The sequence below is a fragment of the Corvus hawaiiensis genome, chromosome 5, assembly GCF_020740725.1.
Source record: "Corvus hawaiiensis isolate bCorHaw1 chromosome 5, bCorHaw1.pri.cur, whole genome shotgun sequence".
NCBI lineage: Eukaryota > Metazoa > Chordata > Aves > Passeriformes > Corvidae > Corvus > Corvus hawaiiensis.
Genome location: NC_063217.1, coordinates 13,017,734 through 13,036,945, shown reverse-complemented (window position 1 = coordinate 13,036,945; position 19,212 = coordinate 13,017,734). Strand labels below are relative to the sequence as shown.

Here is a 19,212-nt window from a genome sequence, read left to right as displayed (position 1 = left end):
CATTTTAATTTAACTTCAGTGTGACAGAACTTGAAGTGTAACACAGCAATATCCATTCTTTACACCTGAGCAGCTTTCCAAGCCATGCTTTGTACAAAAAGACATTGCACAGAGTGAAGAATAACTCTTGTCATCTTTAAGCAATGACTTTGCTGAACATAGGTGTGCCAAACCAGCAGGCAGCTTCACTGATGGATTTTTAATGGTCCTTTTTACAGGTCTGTTAGCTATATATTGCAAAAACACCAACTTCTGCTGTGTTCAGTACTCAGAAGGTTAACCTTCCGAAGAGTTGGAATGGCAGCCCTGGCACGCATGAGACTGTCCAGAAAGAAGAGCTCTCTTCAGGAGCTGAGAGAGCAACATACCCTGCAGAAGGGATCCTCCCTGTGCCAAGATGAGGACCAGTGGCAGTTACAGAAGGCAGTGGTAGGTACAGTGTTCAGGTGGGTTGTCTCCGGAGGTCTCATATGCTGTGATATTTGGCATTAGAAGTAGCTGTGGAAGATCTAAACCAGAAAAAAAAAAGGTTCAAGCTCCAAGGAGGAAGAAAAATGTTCTCTGTCAAAAATGTGCCCATTGGTGGCATAGGAGGTCCCTGAGTGTGCCTGTTGTAGTTTGGGCAGACATTTTAAAATCGCTGATACTTTATCTAATGTATAGCAATCTGTGATATGTGTATCATGGCAAGCTTATTTAGCAATTTATTTATATGAAAATACTAATGCAAGAAGGGAAGGATGCTGACATATATAAAGGTTTTCTGCAAAGCTGCTGCTTCAGGGAAAGAGAAACTTGTACTAATTCTGCTGGGGATCATAATATGCACTTGAGAAGCACTTGCTTGAGCATTAAAAGAAATTCTTACTCCTACCACACCAAGTTCTTCTATACTGTCATAATTTTTCATTCTTTTTTCTCTTTATCTGTCCATAAGAAGCTCAGCATGTTCCCAATCCTTCCAAATTATCTGGTTACTGTAGATCAAGAAGACAAAAGAAAGTTTAAGACATTTTTAGACATGATATTCCCGTAGGTCGCTTTCACATCTGTTTGTGACTGGTTTTTAGTATTGATCTATTAAGTGTTGTTGGTTATTTAATTACCTACATTGGATATTTACATAGAACAACACCGCATTTCATACTTCAACCTCAGACAACCTTCCCAGCAGGTGGCAGTGATAGCCCCTGCCCAACCCACTGCTGCTGCACATATGGGTTGAACCCATCAAACACATTGCAGCTCTATGCTCCATGCTGTTGCTGTGTAATTAGTCGAGAGATAAAATTTTGTATCCCTCTAATTTTGATTTGCATAATACAAACCCTCAATCTCCATGTGGAAGAGAAATAAGGAAAATCTGTGTCCTGCCATTTTCATATTTGAAAAATGTAAATTGAAGCAGTTTCTGTTAATTTTGAAAATCTTAAAAACCTCATTAACTTTCAGAAGAAATAAAATATAAAATAATAAAATACAAATGCATATCACTGCATTCCTCTTGCTTTCCACTAGTCCCTCTCACTTAGCTCACATGGAGATGTTAATTGATGCAATCACTGTGTTCCCTAATGGAAATGAAATGTCCCCAGGTATTAGTATTCCTTTGGCCTCTCTTCATTACAGCCTATTTCCAAGTCCTGCTAAAACCCATCTCACAAGGAAGTGCCTAAAAATACACATAAAAGATCCTTGCTGCCGAAAAAGTAGGGCATAGGTGTAGAATTCTGTAAAGTCAAGAGAGACAAAACATGTTACAAACAACCTCCAAAGCTAGAACCAATCTATAAGGAGTTAAGGAAAAGGTTAATTTACAGACACCCAACCAGATTTTTAGACATACTTTGTTGTTTTACCTAAGCTTAATTTTTCTTTGGGCCAGTTTTATGCTGGTGGACTATGACACATCTATCCATTGATTTCATACAGAATGCAAAATGACTGTAATGAATCCTAGCTTGGGCATAATCACATGACATTGGGTCTCTAAAAAAAGGAGGAACAGTTTAATGACATTCCAGCTTTCTAAAAAACCTCAAAACATATGCCTGAGCTATAAATATAACACGTCAGAACAACCCAGCATGAATAAGAACATTTCTGCAGATGAATGTTGTTCTTCTACTTGCATTTCTTATTTCCAAGAGGGCATCAAATAGGTACTGTCAAATCTCCTGGAATATTTTGATGTTATTTAGTGTTAACTGAATATGTAAATATAAGAAGGGCATCAGCAACACAGCAGAAGGCCATCTATGGCAGGCTGCTACACTTAAGGATGACAGAACAGGCCGTGCTGGTAAGCAGATACTACTGTTCACTGAAGAGTTTAGATGAAAAGTGTATTTAAAAAACTAGATGTGACTAGTTCAAAATTAAGGAATGTGTGGAGAAGCTTTAGAACTCACCACCAGAGGATGCTGTGCAAATGGTTTTCAAGTGCTATTACACATGTTCGTGACCTGTCCCAAGGACTGTTGGTGCTCCCAAGGGTATTGGTACTCCCAAGTGCCTATATACCAAGTTTTTCTCAGGTAGAGCACACAAACTGCACAAGTGTTCCTGGTGCATAACTATACTGGCCTTGCTCCTGTGCAGTTTATTGACTCATCCACGATTATCCCTTACTGGACTCAGGATATTTCACATACATGTGAATACATCACTGATGGGACAGGATGCAACTTTTACTGTATCTATCGTGACAGAGGCTATAGTTCTGTTGCAAAGACAGATGTGTTAAATGAATGTGCAAATTTCCACTGTAAATTATATTATTACAATTATTTAAACTGTAGTATTCTGAATGGGTGCAGGACTTCAAAAGTGAAGGTGGCTACAATTGTTAACATATTTAAATGGCAGTGCTGTCTTACTGTCTGATTACCAGGAGTCCCACATTCGTGAAGAGGAGGAGAAGCTTGAGGAAGAAACACAAGAAACCAATTTAGAATTTCACCAGCAGCTGGTCACAGAAATCCAAGAAGCTCTTCAATTTCTTCAGCAGCACATGGAGCAGGTGATTGGGCAGACGCTGCTGCAGCATGCCCGAGGGGAAGCTGAAAAAAAGAGTTCAGATGATGGACAGGACTTCAAGGTACGGAAATGGTCAGTAGCAGCTTTACAAACAAAACAAGGGCTACTTTGCACAGGTGGAAAGCAATTTCATGTATGCCTTATCCTGTGCCTGGAAGTATCAGGAGAAAGCCATTAGGACCTGTGTTAAAACTGAGCATAACTTGCAAAGTATTTACAAGCTAACACTTACGTAGCAGTACAGTATTTGCTACAGCAGCCAAAACAGGTTTTACTAAGTCAAACACTGGAACAGGAAAAAAATTGTGAGAACTCTTGATGGCAGAGAATAACAAAAAGAAGAAAGAAATGGAGATGGTTATCTACTGATAAAGGTTCTATGGCTAATTAGTGGTGTTTGTATACTAACAGCTGAATATTAATTCATAGAGAAATAATTAAATAAAATCAAGATTAAAACTTACTTCATAGATTATTAATTTTTTTTCCAAAGTAAATATTTGGATTTTCTGTGTAATGGAAAGTCACAGTAGAGCTACACATATATTAGCTTGCTTTTCTGGCAGTTGGGTTGGCTGTTAAAATGGGCTGTAGAGATTGAATGGATGGGGGAATGACCCCTTCCCAGATGGAGATGAGATAAATTAGAAACATTTTGCTGCAATTTTTTCATGTTGAAATGCTGCATGGTTTTCAGTATCTCAGTATGCCACATTTGTAAAGCCACATTTTAAATTCACAATTTTGTGTGCACATACCAAAGTAGGTATGGCGTTTTTTAAGCAGATCAAAACACTTTTGGGTGTGGAAAATGAATTGTGACTTGTTCTGTGTGATACAGGAGAGACTGGTGGAATCTGCTGTCGAAAGTGTGTATGGGACCAGCAATAATATCAATAGACTGGTGCAAAATTACTACCAGCAATTAGGAAAAATCACAGAAGGTTATGAAGGGAAAAAGCTTCAACATCTGAAATCCTTACAAGGTTCGTATGATATTGACAACTATAAGACAATTCTCTCTCCCAGTGACTGTGCTTAATGTAAGGCTAGAGGATTTTGCTTTTCTGGCATCCCTTGGCCTAGGAAATCTGAGTTTAGTCTGCCTGGCACAGCCACAGGAAAAAAAGGTGGAGAGTACCTCCCCTCCCCACAGCCAGTCCAGCCCAGCCCAGAGTACATTCAATAGCTGCTCCCTGGTGGTGCAGTTGGTAAGAAAGGTGCCTGTCAACCTCTCTGAGTGTTCAGAAAAGGTTGGATGCTCCCTAAATGAAAGTTATGTCCCCTGATCTGTTACATACCCATCCATCTCTCCCCTCTGTTTTATTTAAAAACAGTGGTGCAAGGTCCTGTCTGTCAGATGTGCCCAAGTCTTGCTGCCAGGCAGGACTTCAGGGCCAAGAGTCAGAAGCCTGCTCAGCAGATAAGCGCTCAGTCACAGAGTGTGAGCATATGCAAAAGTAACCAGAATAGTTTGCTGTCAATTGAGGGGACATCTTGTGAAGCTGGGCATTCCCAGGGATAAGCCACCTCTGAGTGGGGGTTTTCTTTATATTGCATTTTTTGTTTATGTATTACAATTCTTGCTTAAGGCATCAGGGTCTTTTTAGAAAATTTCTGCTTTGAATTCCATGTTAATCAGTTAGCGTAGTGGGAGAAGTAGGTAGAATGGGAATTCAGTGACATTCCCATCTCAGCTAAATGATGCACAAAGTATTCTCTATGCAACAGATCACAGTGGCAGAGTGCTCCCTAAGGAGCAGTAACTTTGGAAAAACTACCTAGAACCGGGATTAATTTGTGATGAAGGTTTTCACAACTCAAGAGTTTTTAATTTTGAGCAGAAAATTTTACAAAAATTTTATTTCAGCAGAGAGAAATGAAAGGCTCAGACTGAAGAATAAAGAAAATGAACTGGCATTGAAAGAAAAACCCACCAAATGCCTCCTAAATGTGTCATCCACAGTCCACCAAAGGTTAGACCAGGCAGCAGCATTGCTGTCTATTTAAACTTTGTGAGTGATTGCAGATCTACATAAATATCTAGCTGAATAAGTGTCTTGAATTTGTATTTTATACTTGTCTTTGATGGAAAAGAAATATCTGTCTCCAAATGATGTCTGCCCTTTGATCTCAGAGAATTACTTTATTATTAAATTAACTTTTTGATGGTCTTTAGTTACAGATTGAAGAACTATACTTAGGCAGTTTGAAAAGAGAATGAAATAAAATGCCAAAACATATCCCAAATTTTAAAATAAATTTAACATAAATGTAGGATGGGAACCAATGCTGTCTAATTCATTACATTCCATCCTTTATACTTTTGAACATCAAAAGTGTTTGTTAGTTTGCTGTGGAGAAAACATATACCATAATGAAGAGAAAATGTTTGAAACCCAAAAAATACTCAAAATGGCAAGAAGGCTTCGATGAATGCCTAGGACAATCAAGGTTACTTGCACTAAATTTAGAGTGGAATCCCTCAAATTTTAGCTAAATAAAAATCACATTTAATTAATTAATGTTTTTATGAAACTTAGATGAAAAACACTGCAATTAAAAAGGAGTAAGTTGTCATAAAAAGCTCTATGGCTTGTCATGTACATGATACATTTTTGTAATCATTTTATGTCTTTACTCTTGGTTTATTATCCAGAAAAATACAGCATCTGCAATTTTGACATTGTAAAGAGGTTAAATCTTTCTTTAGACAAAAGAATTGAATAAATTGAAAGAAATTGCCCACTTTTTCATCCCCCTTTGAATTAGTATAAAAATGGATTTATGTAATAAAGGGTTTCATAAAAGATCTGTTAGATATTCATTATCAAATTTAATGTTTATTCTGATTATAAATTCACTTCTAGCTTTTATCTCTTTTTTTTTTCCTCCTGTAATCTATTCTGGTATATTAAAACAAAATACAACTAAATTTGCCTTCACACAAGCAGAAGTGTGGTATTGAAGAATTTAACTATTCAGCATCTAAGCTGATCTCTTAACCATCAGTAGCCAAACCTGTTTTCCTGTTGCCATTATGATTTCTTTTATGGTCCAGTCTTTTGTAAATTAATGACAAAGTTTACATTAACTTGTCTAACTCCTATAAACTTGACATTGTTTTATTGTTTTATTTCTTTCTGCCCTTTGGTGCAAGGTTATGAGTGTGAGTTCAAAAAGCAAATTTTGAAAGGTAACCTCTGTAAGCAGTGACCATTACAATAGCAGCTTCATTAAGTGTAAATGTCAGAAACAATTTGTGTTACCTCCTTCCCTGAGGAATTTGATGGGTGATTGACAGCAGTGCTTTAAGGTAGATCAGGCAGGAAAACAGAAGAAACACAGATGCAGCACAGTTACAGCCATTCAGGTTATACCTTATTAGTAATAATCCTTAACCAGAAAAGTAAAACAAGTGAATAATACAGTTGTTAATGTTTTCAATTGCCAAGTTTTGAATTACCATGTCTATGGCTCAGTCTGGTACTGAAGAGCCCTGGATGAAATGCCTAATTCTTAATCCCTTGTCCTCCCTCACACCTGATCTTTGAACAGCTTGTCCCTTTGGCAAGCAGACAGTAAAACTGACCCTAGAAACATACAATGGTTTTGAAAGCAGACGTCAACTTAAGAGCTGAATTCCACCTCCCAAAGTCCAGGCATGGACACTCCACACTCCTGTAATTCGTATCTCCAAAAGGACCTTGTATCCTATGGACAGCCAAGGCAGGTTATTAAAATAAGTAAGTCTAAAAATCTACCACAAAATTTTCTGTCCCAGCAGAAGCTGGCTGGGCCAATACTGTTAATGAGCCTTTTTCTCTACAAAATCTTCTGAATAGACTTTTACAGAATTGTATTCCTCCCTTGCACTGATCAACATCTGCACATTTACATTTCTCTTGAGCAGGATAGTGCTACAGCAGAAGAAGATTTTGGCTCAGTTTGAACTGCAGCAACAAATTCGTCTGGAGTCTCTAAAACAGAAGCTGCTGGGATTGCACTGCCTAGAAACTGAGTTGGAGAATCAGCTAAGGGTAAATCAGGGTAAAACGGTTCATGGATCTGAAGCATTCAATGGCAAAACATGGGACAGATTGTAGGGGTGTCTTTGCTACCCGAGTTGAAATCAGTGCTAACATTCACCACTGTGCCGGTTTGGGCAAATTTAGAAATATATCCTCCGAGAGAAGGCAGGTTACAACCATCCCTCCCCCACCAGGTTTGGGAAAAAATAAATTTTCCTCAAAGGAAAGTGAAAGAGATAAAAACTATTTATTTGACAAACACACAGGAAAAGGAAAATAATGCTGAATAATAAAATCTCTCGCTGTGGAGAAAAAACCTGGGAAAGTGTTGGAGTCCTCCCTTTGGTCTCCTCGGAGCTGGGGCTTGGCCCAGGGCCAGGCCCTCTGTGCCCAGTGGAAAGTCCTCCCGATGTGCTCTGATATTGAAGCAGTCCAGTAGAAAAGGGAGAAAATCTGAAATTCAGGGAAGGAAAAAAGTTCAACTCTCAGTCTCTCTCTGGAGGAAAAAGAAACTGAACATTTGGCCAGAAACTGACCTGGGGAGCAGCCAGCCGGGTGCTTCCTCACTCCCCTGCTGCAGCTGGGAAAAAAAAAAATTGCTATCTCTGTGTGACCTTGAACAAGCTGCAAACTGCTTTGAAAAAGTTTTGCTCAGTTTTTCCTTCCCCCTCTCAGGCTCAGTTTAGAGGCATAAAAAGGCACAAGAATTAATTTCTGAGCATGGGGCAGCAATATGGGATACACATCATAAAGTCACCCCAAGACAACCACTGTCTTGTAGGAACACTTCCCTGATGCTGGCCATATTGTTTCCTGTGTTTCTGCAGTGATGTGCCTGTTTTGTCATGCCACATGTAGAATAACATAACCCAGAGCTGAGCTGTGTTGTGTTGAGTGATTGCTGCTTTGTCCTTGCATGCAGGAAGCAGAGCAGGACTTTGTGAGTGAGTTGGCTGTGCTGACCCGAATTCCACTGACTGTGAAGAAGAAGCCTTCCAAAAGGAGCAAGCCTGCAGGTTAGTACTATCCTGAATTGTTTAAAAAAACCCGCATAATTCCACATATCGGTGCAGATTTTGCGGTATAACACATTGGAGCTTCAGGAGAGATTTTTCATCAGTGCCATTTCACTAATTGGGATGTAGAAAAGTAATGGAACCTTTCAAGGTCACCCAGTTCTCCAGCAGCACAGCCACAAACAAGTGTCACCTTTCCTCACTCCAGAGCAGCCTTTAACTAATTGATCACATTGTTGATCAGTAAGGCTTTGCCCTGCTGAAACCAAAACATTTTTCATGTCTTTGTCATGTCCTTTAGAAACTACTGTGCTCACCTCAATTACTAAACCCTTGGGAGAACAGCAGCGTTGAATCACCCATCTTTCATTCTCCTGGTAGAATGGAAGAATTGCCTTCCCGCACACATACTCAAAAGTACAATCTTACTGAATCAGGAAGCTCGATCTATTTTTATGAATTTACTGTAGTTTTAACAAATTATACTAATTCATTCTTCAAGAGATACTTAGGGACAAATTTTTAGAATGGCAGTTGTTTCCTAGTCTGCAAAGGATGCAGTGTCATCCTTTGAACCATGCAATCTTTCTGTCATTATCAGAATGAAAAATATGGCGTTGCATTTGAAAGATGCTGAAAGGCAAGATGGGTGCCTGGAAGGGGAAAGCAGCTCACTCACCTGCACAATTTTGAAGTCTCTCTCCCCAGTTGTTGTTTCTCAAGTGTGCAGAAATGTTTCCCGTGGTAGGCACCATGACCACACGGACACATGTGGAAGCTTAGTTAGGGCCCTAAAAGCAGTGAATTTCTAACATCATGTTGTTCTGATTCAAATCACTCGAAAATATGAACTGGCTTTTCTTCTGTTTGGTGGTAATAAAAAGCCATTATCAGTTACTTGCTAAGAAAATATATGATAGGGCTTTCAACTGTTGTACCACATGGAATCTTACTTCAGTGTTCAGCTAGTGTGGAAGTTCAGGGTCTGCTGTGTGAGAACTAACCAATGGTAAAAAAAGCAGTATGCTAGTCTAATGTAAAGTGGAGTGATTTCCTTGGAATAATAGATAGGTATGTATGAAGCATTAGAGGGTATTTTTTTGCTTTAGGTTAATCAAAACCAAACAAGCTTTACTCCATGTGATCTTTTTTTTTTTTTACTCCACATGCATTTGGCAATTCAGGTGAAAAAACAAATTCCAAAAGACAGACCTTCCAGTCACCCAAATCAGCAGAAAAAGATTCTCATGAAAATATTCAAGAGCCCTATGGAATGACTTCTGCCTTATGCAGGTACATTAGAGACAAAAAATGTGGTATGTGAAAAGCTATTTATAAAAAAATCCTTTTTTTAATACAAAAACTGCAAAATCTACTTCATAAGGAGGTATGTCAATCAAACTCAAAACATGTCTGCACTAGCTGAGCTTCTGTAATATTTACTTCTCACATGTACTTAACCTTTTTTCTCCCATAATCTTTTTTAAAGTTAGCAAATTCATCTGTGTTTGCTTGTCTGTGCTGCTCTGTATTTTATAAATAACTTTGATTAAAGGTAGGGAAATGAGAAGTACTGTTTCCAAATTTCCTTTATTTAGTTTTTTTTAAACCTGAGTCAAAGATAGCATAAATCAGCAGAGACAAGGGAATTCAATGGCATTAGGCTGAAATGTAGCAAAATATGGTCTGTGGTATTTAGGCTTTCAATTTCCACCTTTATTTCAGGAACAAAGGCAAGCGCCAGTCTTTGGCTGATGAGGGTAGCAGCTCTCACAATGATTTTCGTGATAGATGTTTCAGTTGGCTTATGCTGGGTGCTAACTAGAGGAGAAGAAATGGCTACAAACCTGAAAGATGCCAGCTGATTACTACGGGCAGATCAAACCAGCCAGCTGGTCGCTGGGGCTTGATATATTGAGCAGAGAAAATCCTGCTGACAGGCAAAGCAAACAGTTGGTTCTCAGGAGCCGTAGGCCTTTGGGGAAAAGTATTTATCCCCTGAGTGACCTCAGCCTGGGACTGACTTGAGGAGATGGCTCCTTTCCCTGATGGCATCAGCCCTTTTCACACACTCCTTTCCCACAGCCAACAAGGGATACATGTGTAGGGAACAGGGACCCAACAAAGAAACGTTTATCTTTTTGCAACTTCATTTTGGCAGCCTCAACAGAGGCAGTTGAAACCAGTGAGTGCAGAAGTTATACAGCATGTGCCTTTCTTGTACCAAAATTAATTTAGTTTAAGAGGGAAGTACAGCATCTTAAAAACTGTCTGCAATTTTCTTTTTCTTATTTATTCTTTCAGAGAGATGTCACAGAGTTCACATGAAGGGGAGACTGAACCAAGGAAAAGCTCAAAGATGTTAAAAAAGAAAGGCAGTAGGTAGTAAAAGCCTTTGTATGAGCTGTCTGAACACAGTGTACCAAAGCATTCTTCTGGGGAATCTCAGCAGCTATAGGTACTTACTGAGCTGCTTTGCTGAGGAACAGCAAAGAAAATCAATAATAACCCATAAATCTTTTTTAGCTGCAGACCAAGAATCAGTCTCAACTTCCTTTAGCTGTTAATAAAACATTCCCTCTTGGTTTTGGTTAAGGGGGAACAAGGAAGTCTTTACTACAAGCTCTTTTAGATTGCTTGGGTAATATGCAGGGAGGACAGTTTTAGATTTGGAATAAACCTGAGGGAAGTGAGCTTTTAGAAGAGCAGATGCACACTTGGCCCAGGTCGGTGTGTCTCAGTAAGGTTTCATCACAATACTGATGTACTGTTGACTTTTGAGCCTGAGTTGTGGTACATTGTGTCTTTGATATTTTGTGATTGCTACTTTGGCCTAACAAAAAGAGGCAAAAATGTAAAGAATATGTAAACAGGCTTCAGATGGTATTGGTACATCAGAAGATGATATTTGGTCTCTCTTTTGTTATACTTTTGTGCTTCCAGTCCTATGTATGCTTTTTAAAATTTGTACAAAGATTTTTGTGTATGTATTTCTCTGCCTTTGTCTCAGAATTCAAATTATTACTTACAGAGAAAAGTGAGACAAAACTGGTTTTTAGTCTTTCACTTTTTATACTTCAGTTTCTAGTCTTCTTCCTTAAGTGCACCCTTTTGTTTCCAGTATACTTTGTTATGTTCATTATGTTTCCTATGGGAATTCTTGTTATGCAAAGCAGTTAATTCTTACTGGCTGTACAGAGCACCTGTATTGGGTAATAAATTGCCCCACTTAAGCAATCCTACAGCTTTCATGAAGTGGCTTTTTGAAAATAAACATATATTTTGCTAATGAAAAGGTTGTCTTTTGGTGCAGGATGGAGAGTACTACATCAGTTATGCAGTTTGCCTCAGACAAAACTGCTGCTGTACAAACGAGTTCACCAGGCCTGTTACACACCAATGTTAAATGGTTTATTTTCATCTCAGTTGTAAACAAGAATTTCTAAATTGTACACTTTCAAGCTTTTGATTCTGGTATTTCAGCACTTTGGCTCTATGGTCTCTCTGCCTTCCCAGTCTGGACATTTTGGTTCGCTGCTTGTTCTTTTTTTTTTTTTTTTTTTTTTTTTTTTTTTTTTTTTTTTTGTGTAACAGAAGCGCCGTATTCCCGTTGGATGGAACGCGTTTCACTCTGCAGAGCTCTCTGTACTCATGGCTCAGGGAGCTGTTGCCATCAGAGCCAACGATGCTCTGAACCCCTCAGCGCAGCAGTGGCTCCTGTCACACCCAGGGTGCAGCAGAATCACCCGAGCGGGCCTCTGACCACCCGAGTGGGTTTCTGGTTACCCGCGTGGGGTCTCCGCGCTGCTCTGCTTTGGCTAAAGGGCCTAAAGGGCTTTTTTCCTCCGTTAGGAAAGAACCCAAGTTCGGGTTGTCCCAAAAGCAGGGCAGCAGTGCCCTCTCCCGGGCAGCCCGCGGTGTTGCCATCCCCTCGCTGGTGGAGGTGGCGGGCAGGGAGCTCCGGGAGGGAGCCAGGGAGGGTCCCTGTGCTCGGTGCGATCCCCCGAGTCCCCCCAGGTCCGGGTGTGAGCACCTCCCAGCCTTCCATCTGCCTGACTTTCTTGGCATGGAGGTTCTACCCACGTGTCTTTTCTCCCACAAACACAGTAGCAATCTCCTGTCAAAACACCCGCTACTCTTGTCCCCATTAGTGATTTCAGTCCCTTTGAGTTTCTCCATGGATGCACCAAGTTCCTGTTAAATGTCATGTGCAGATGTGCATCGTGTGACACTTGCCATCACTGCCTGTCAGGCAGATACTGAACAAAGTTTAACTGGACCAAGAAACAAGTGCAGAAAATGCAAAACAAAGCTCAGAGCAGTTGCTTTGCAGTTAACACTGTTGAACTTTTATGTTATGTTATAGAATCACAGACTCAGAACAGGGGGAAAATGGGATACCTAGGCACCAGTCGCAGCTCAAAATACTCAGTTTATAGTGTAAAACTACAGAGCACCCTCTCTTTATTCTGGAAAGGATAACATGGAACTTTGATCATGCTCTACATCAAAAATCCTGCGGAAATTTAGGGAAAAATGTCATGCCTTTTTCCTTCTATTTTTAAGCATTGAGGGTAACATTGTTCTATTTCCCATACATCCCCTCCCAACAGCCCTCACTGCCATCACTGAAACTTATCTGGAAAGTTTGTGCGAAGTTCATCACAACCATGATGAAAAACTATCCTAAAGTCAGTTTGTTTAGATGAATGAGATTTATTTTTTTACCAAGAGTAGATGAACAAGGACTGATAGTTTAGTAGTAAGTGCAGAGGGAAGGAAATAAGGAACAGAGCATGGTACATTCAGACATCCCTGAATTTTTAAGGGAGGTGAAAATTCAGCTGCAAGCACTGAATTCGTGGGCACTTCCTGACGCAAAACATCAAAAATGCAGAATCCAATGTTCTGTTGAGCCTGGAATGAAAACACACATCTTTTTTGTACCTAGAGCTCCTTGACAACTACACAGGATTAAAATACACCTTGAAATAAATCACTGTTATTCCAGACTGATGTTCTAATTATGCAGTTGTCTCTATCATGCAGATTTGTGATATTTCTAATTTTTTTTTTTTAATGTAACACCTACATTAGTAGGTTAGTTTTATTAATGCCACTGTATATTTAGATGCACTGCTGGATTAATATCTGTGTAGATATTTTGTACCCTAAAGAGTTTTCCTTGGACAAATGTTTATGTCAAGAAGATGAAATCATGGCAAACTACAGTGAATTCTGCTTGCCACTCCCTTGGGTCTGTAAGGCTGTTGCTATGTGAGGTCTTTGAGAACCATGCCAGGTCTAAATGGCAAGAAAAGCTGATGCCAAGAGAACTAGATCAACACTTTGCCATTGTGCATTAAGCTGTGCAATTCCTTGCTCCAGGAAGCCATTAGTGGCAGGATTTTACTTGGGTTTAAAAGCACCTTGGCAAATGCACGGCAGAAAAATTCACTGAGAGGTAGAGAGATGCTGCTGCTTCTCAAGAAATTACAAAGCACTGGGAATCATGTAAACACTCTGAGGAGGATTAGCATTGTATGCTTGCTTGCTCTTCTGACCTCCTTCAAGCTTGTGGTGTTGGCTACTGGAACCCAGAGCAGATGGTCATCTGATCTGGTCTAGTCCGAGATTTTAGTTCTTGAGGACAAAGACCAATATATTGCCAAGAGAAACACTTAAAGGCTGGGATAGCTGTCAGTTTTAGTACAGTCTTAGCACCATAATTAGCAGGCTTTGCTACAAACACTAGAATTTAAACATGTAACTGCATTGCTTTGGTAGCAGACAAAATGTAACACAAGACAAACTGGCCCAAAATACACTCAGAAAACAATCCATGGATCCAGCTTTCACTTCCACATCACTTGATTGACAAAAGTACTTCCCAGGCTGGTCATAGGGAATACTTTTAAGCAGACTGCAAATAGCAGTAGGGAAGAGCCAGTTTTACATCATTAGAGCTACATCAGGTGTTGAAAGGTCGTAGCTGGCTCCAGATTTTTAGAAGTTTGGCTATTCAGAAAGCCTGAAAGCTCTGCACTGCTTCCAGCTGTAGCTGACATAACAGCAGCTCCCCACCAAGTTCACAACATCTCCCAGCTTGGTGTTCCTGCAAGGGAGCAAACTCAATGCAGTTTCCTATTCTGCAGCATGCACTCAGGATCACTGGCTAATCCACATTTTCTTTACTGGTAGCATTTTATTTTTTTAAGGACAGGTTAGTGATGTAGGGGCAGGGACATTGTTATGAAATAGCCTCCAGGTGGTAAGAGAAGCAGCCCTTACTTGCTTTGTTTAGCCCTCCATGAGCGATGGCACGTGCCATCTCTCTGATGGAAGCACAGGAACCACCCGAGTGAGGCATCCTTCACCTCGCCTGGGGAGGCACAGCCCAGGATCCAGGGGCGTCCTGCAGGCTGCCCCTCAGCAGTGCCGTGGTAGTAGCAGCCAGGCTGCAGGGGCTTAGGCTATTTCTTCTTGGAGACATCATTGGAGAGTCACATTGACCTGACAGGCATAGTCTTGTTCACACAGGATCACTGAACCATGAAATGCCTCTCAAAACACCCACACATATTTATTCACAGACACTTCACTGTGAAAAAATAAATGCATGTTAACAGTGGATCTTTGACCAGCTTGTAGGCAAAAGGTTCTCTGGTTTATGATGCTGTTAAGTGTGTAGGAAAAATGGAATCTCAACATGAGTTATGCAACTATCATTTCTGCTACCTCAAGTGTGATAAGCCTCATACATTGAGTGGAAGTTTTGTTTGGAGGTGAGCAACCATTGCTACTTGCACAAAGGCATGCAAGAAAAGCACTAAGGAAATTGTAACCAGCAGTTCTGTATTTTCACACTATCAAATTTGCCACATAGCTTCACAAACCAGCTGTATTTCTACTGTCAGGGTTACATCACCACAACTGTTGCTGGCTGTCAACACTTACAGCAAATGGGTTGGAATAGGACAAGGCAGATGGAGACTTGGCATTTCAGGATTGCCTTACCTGCTAGGCTGTAGGTTATTCCAGGGCACATTGTCCTCAGGCTTCTCTGCTAGTGTTATTTTACTTCCTATAAAAAACCTGAACTACCAAGTGAGCAATTTATTTTAATTTCTATCATATAAAATACCTGAACCACCAAATGAGCAAGGAAGCCTGAGGATGAGGGCACTCTCCAGGCAATAGGAAACATGAATTTGAATTCTTAGCAGAAGGGATTATTCATTAAAAGCTTTCTTTTCCTCTTTTTCTGGGAGCAACCAATTCAGTTCACTGCAGACTGCATTGCGATGTTTCTGCACTGGTTCAGCTCAAAGCCAAAGGAAAAACTGTCTCTTCGAACCAGCTCTGCTGCCAAGTTTCAGACCAAGCTCACCTAAATGGATTTTTCCAGGGTAGCAGTTCCTTTCCCAGGCAAGCTGAAGGTGACAACATACTGCCTTCAGAATGACAGGCTTCAGGTGGGCTGCTTCCCAAAATGTGACGCCCCACACGCACCCGGCGTGCACCACATGGGCTGTGCCAACACAACTTACTCCTGCATGGGTGGGATGGAAGGGTGCTTGACACAGTGCGAGTCGCGGGGGTGGAAAGAGCGTCGCGTCCGTCCCGATCGCGTCCCTGTGGGAGCAGCTCCGGGGGTGCTGCGGGAACGCGCTCGGACACACCCTGGCACCCCGGAGCTGATGGGTACTCGCAGCCACCCACACACGCAGAGCCGGACAGCTCCTGCAGCGTCGCCGGGGACAGAGAGGCGGGAGGAGCCTTTTGTATGGAGTTCCGAGGGGTTTATTGCGGTCCCCGCTCGAAAGGATCCAGGGACAAAGAACGCAGAACACTGAGGGGTCCGGGGCTTTATCCGGAGCAGCACCGGGGGCGGGCAGATCATCAGGGAGCAATCTTCTGGAGACAAGGGGTGGAGAGGACGTGGGGTGACAGGGCAGTGACCACTGGGGAAGGCGAGGGGTGGAATAAGGGAACCGGGAACCAGTGGGGTATCAAGGAAAGGACAACTATCTAGAACATGGACTTAAAGGGTTAAAAGGGGGTGGTCTTAGACCTCTGAGGCTGCCCACCAACGGACCTCCACTGCTTTGGGGCTCTGTGGCTCCTTGGTCATTCCTGTGGTGGACTCAACCACTGCAACAGGTGCTCAGCGGTCAAGCAGTGCAGCTGGTAAAACCACTCCAGTGGCACCCCTCTGCTGCAAGGCCTTTCCTGCTGCAGCTTTGTAGTGTGGATAAAGGCAAGAAACACAAGGGGAGGTGTTTGCTGGCCTGCTTAATCTCATAGCATCCCACACCTCCTCCCACAGCATCTGCAACACCATCAGACAAGCAAAAAGTGTCAGGAAATAAGGTTTCTTTACATAGTTTGTGAGAGGGTCAGAAGACAAGGAGAAATGCTTCCTTCAGTCTCAGAGAATTCAAGTCCGCTTCCCTCACCTTACCTGCAGCATGTTCTGTTCCTGCCATGCCTGGACACTGTCTCAGATCAGTCAGCAGAGAAAACCAGAATGAAGTCAAATACAGCTCAGTTCAAACTGGAGTAGTGGGTACTGGTTCTGTACTAAAGATGAAGATGATGGCAACGAATTACCACTTCAGGCAAATAAGACGTAGACCTAAAGGTCTTTGGGAGGAAGTTAATTTGTGTCTCATTTGGGCAAAACTAAGGCAGCTGCGATGTCACAGAATCACATATTTGTTAAGGTTGGAAAAGACCTCTAAGACCGAATCCAACCATTAGTAAGTACATGTTAGTCAATAGTAAGTACAATTTTTAGTAAATACATTTATTTACTCTGTTTAATAAGACATACTGTATCATGCTATAGTATGCATATGCATACCTATACACTTAACACTTGTGATCTGAGGAGGTTCCTTCTATTGCATGATGTCAGCCTGAGAGATAATTTCTCTTGAGTTCCTCCATTCCAAATTTTGAATCATTGAGTCACAGCACTGGAAAGCAGAGGAAGACGCTTACCCATCAATTAATTTCCTTTATTTCACAAGCTTTGAATTCAGAAATTGAACCACGACTAGTAGATCTTGATACGGTAGAGTAAGTAAAAATGCATGTGATTACAAAGGAAAAAATTTGTACAAAAAACTTTAAAAATCCGACAGCAACTTGGATTATCTGTAAGTACCAAAAATCTCATGCAGAAGGAGAGCACTACTGCCCAGGTGGAGAAATCCCTGCAGGGGTGGCAATGGCATTGGTATGTAAAAATTATGGCTCTGTCTAAAATGGAAACAAGAAGGACACAGACTTGGAATGTACCGAGTGGGAACAGACAGGTGCTACGGAGACCATTTGTCATTACGTGTCCCGATGAGTTTCTGTGTCTCGAGAGAAGTGCTTCTTGGGTTTATAATAAATTAAAGATTAAACAGAAGCTGCCTATACTACTCTACTGCTTACTTTCCAGATGGCCATTTTCTTCCTTCATTAGTGCTTTTGGTGGTGTTTCTCAAATACAGACATTAATCTTGGCATTGTGTCTAGTCAGTTGTTGGCAATGTGTTCTAAAGGGACTCACTCACAGAATGCAACTTGCATAAATAACTCAGTAACATGCATTAACTACTCTAATACAGCGAAAGGGTGCAAAGGAACCATCATTCAGTTACGAGACAAAGCTAAAACCTGTAGTCACTAAAGGGGCAATGGAAGCACCATGCTTTAAGGTGACTATGGCATGAAAGCACAATTGTGAGGCAAGTAGTTCCAAGCAAACACACCACACTATTATCACCTCTTCCTATACAAAAAAAAAAAAAACAAAAACCAAAAAAAAAAAAAAAAAGACAATTCAGTTTTTATTTCCATTAGTACCAAATAAAACTGTGGGCTCAATAACACAGATATTGAAGGGAATGGACATTATTCCCATGATCCTTCATCCTTGTGTTTCTGTCCATCATCATTTTTCAGCCAAGACTGGTAATATTGGAGCGCCCGCCGGGAGGTGCCACGATGCGGTGGCCAGTACGACGTGGGTTGTTGTCATCAATCTGAGCTCCTGCAACAACAGCAAATGAGAAAACAAAGCTGTGAAAGGAATAAACCATCAGTACTGAGGTTTTACCTGGCTATGCTTCCTTCACACCACCATCAGCTGGTTTCCCTTGAGCCTGACTGAAGTGCTGAACAGACCTTCAAGGCACATTTCTGTGCCTAGCTCCAGCTGTCTTCAATGAGAAATGTGGGATTAAATGTTTAGGATCAGACTGATGCTCACCCTACATGGAGAATTGTTTTCCACTGGCTTGAAGAAGAGCCAATGACAACCTACAGACTGGGTTCCCTTTGTGAGATCAGACCTGACAGAAAGTATTACCAACTACAAAAAATACCCCAAAACACATATGTGTGGAGTGGATTTTTCAAACCCACCTCACTGACTTAGAATGTGTCCCTACTAAGTCCATGGGACAACAGTTCAGTAAATCTGATGTTAGCAATCATAAATCCATGAGAAAATGAGCACTGAGCTGATGTAAACACACCCATTTCAAACTGCATTTTAAATGCTGAAAGGTTAAGCTTAAGGGGACAGAAAGCTTTCCGACAGGCTAAATATTGTCTGATCACACTCAATTTCCTAAAGGCAATGTAAGACTACCATAAATGTGTAGGGTCATTTAAAATGTTACCTTAGACTCTGGTTCTGCTTAATTTTGTGTTTGCATCATTCAGATAAAATTTGTAGCACTAGATGCCTTGGTAGTACCCAGATCCAGCAGGGCACTGTGAAATTACAGCTTCAGATGCTTATGAAAAACCCCAATTACTGTTTTTTTACTAAGATGTGACATTTCTAAGCACTTTTTTGCTTTGTATAGCTTCATATATATTTGTATATGCTCACCACGGCCATTTTTGTATGGGCAAAAATATACTTCGCCTCATTAGAAGGGTTTTTAAAATATTTGCTCTCCTTGACTTTCTTACACAAGTTGCATTTAGTTTCTAAAGAGAGGATCTGTAAGGGAGGAAAACTCCACCATCAGCTCCCACAAGGGAGAAAATCCAATGACTTTCATAACATCATATGGATGCATTATTCACCACTGCGGCTGTAGACTTTTGAAGAATAA

The 19,212-nt window shown here is 41.0% G+C and overlaps 2 protein-coding genes across 8 annotated transcripts in view; one reads left to right on the top strand and one right to left on the bottom strand.

Moving 5' to 3' along the window:
- EVC (EvC ciliary complex subunit 1) overlaps positions 1–11,325 on the top strand; it is a 50,509-nt gene extending 39,184 nt beyond the window's left edge. For 2 of the 6 annotated variants that reach the window (XM_048303276.1, XM_048303273.1), the window contains 8 exons: positions 219–429; positions 2,894–3,100; positions 3,881–4,025; positions 4,910–5,015; positions 6,953–7,079; positions 7,993–8,086; positions 9,271–9,379; positions 10,391–11,325. In XM_048303276.1, coding sequence (XP_048159233.1) covers positions 219–429; positions 2,894–3,100; positions 3,881–4,025; positions 4,910–5,015; positions 6,953–7,079; positions 7,993–8,086; positions 9,271–9,379; positions 10,391–10,472 — 1,081 coding nt within the window. In that variant the 3' untranslated portion in view covers positions 10,473–11,325. Of the gene's footprint in view, positions 1–218; positions 430–2,893; positions 3,112–3,880; positions 4,026–4,909; positions 5,016–6,952; positions 7,080–7,992; positions 8,087–9,270; positions 9,380–10,390 lie in introns of those variants that run through there. The other 4 variants (XM_048303274.1, XM_048303275.1, XR_007203550.1 and 1 more) reach the window with 4 other exon arrangements.
- A 5,770-nt stretch (positions 11,326–17,095) lies between these two features.
- CRMP1 (collapsin response mediator protein 1) overlaps positions 17,096–19,212 on the bottom strand; it is a 50,350-nt gene continuing 48,233 nt past the window's right edge. For both annotated transcript variants that reach the window (XM_048303848.1, XM_048303847.1), the window contains exon 14: positions 17,096–18,134. In XM_048303848.1, coding sequence (XP_048159805.1) covers positions 18,043–18,134 — 92 coding nt within the window. In that variant the 3' untranslated portion in view covers positions 17,096–18,042. The remainder of the gene's footprint in view (positions 18,135–19,212) is intronic.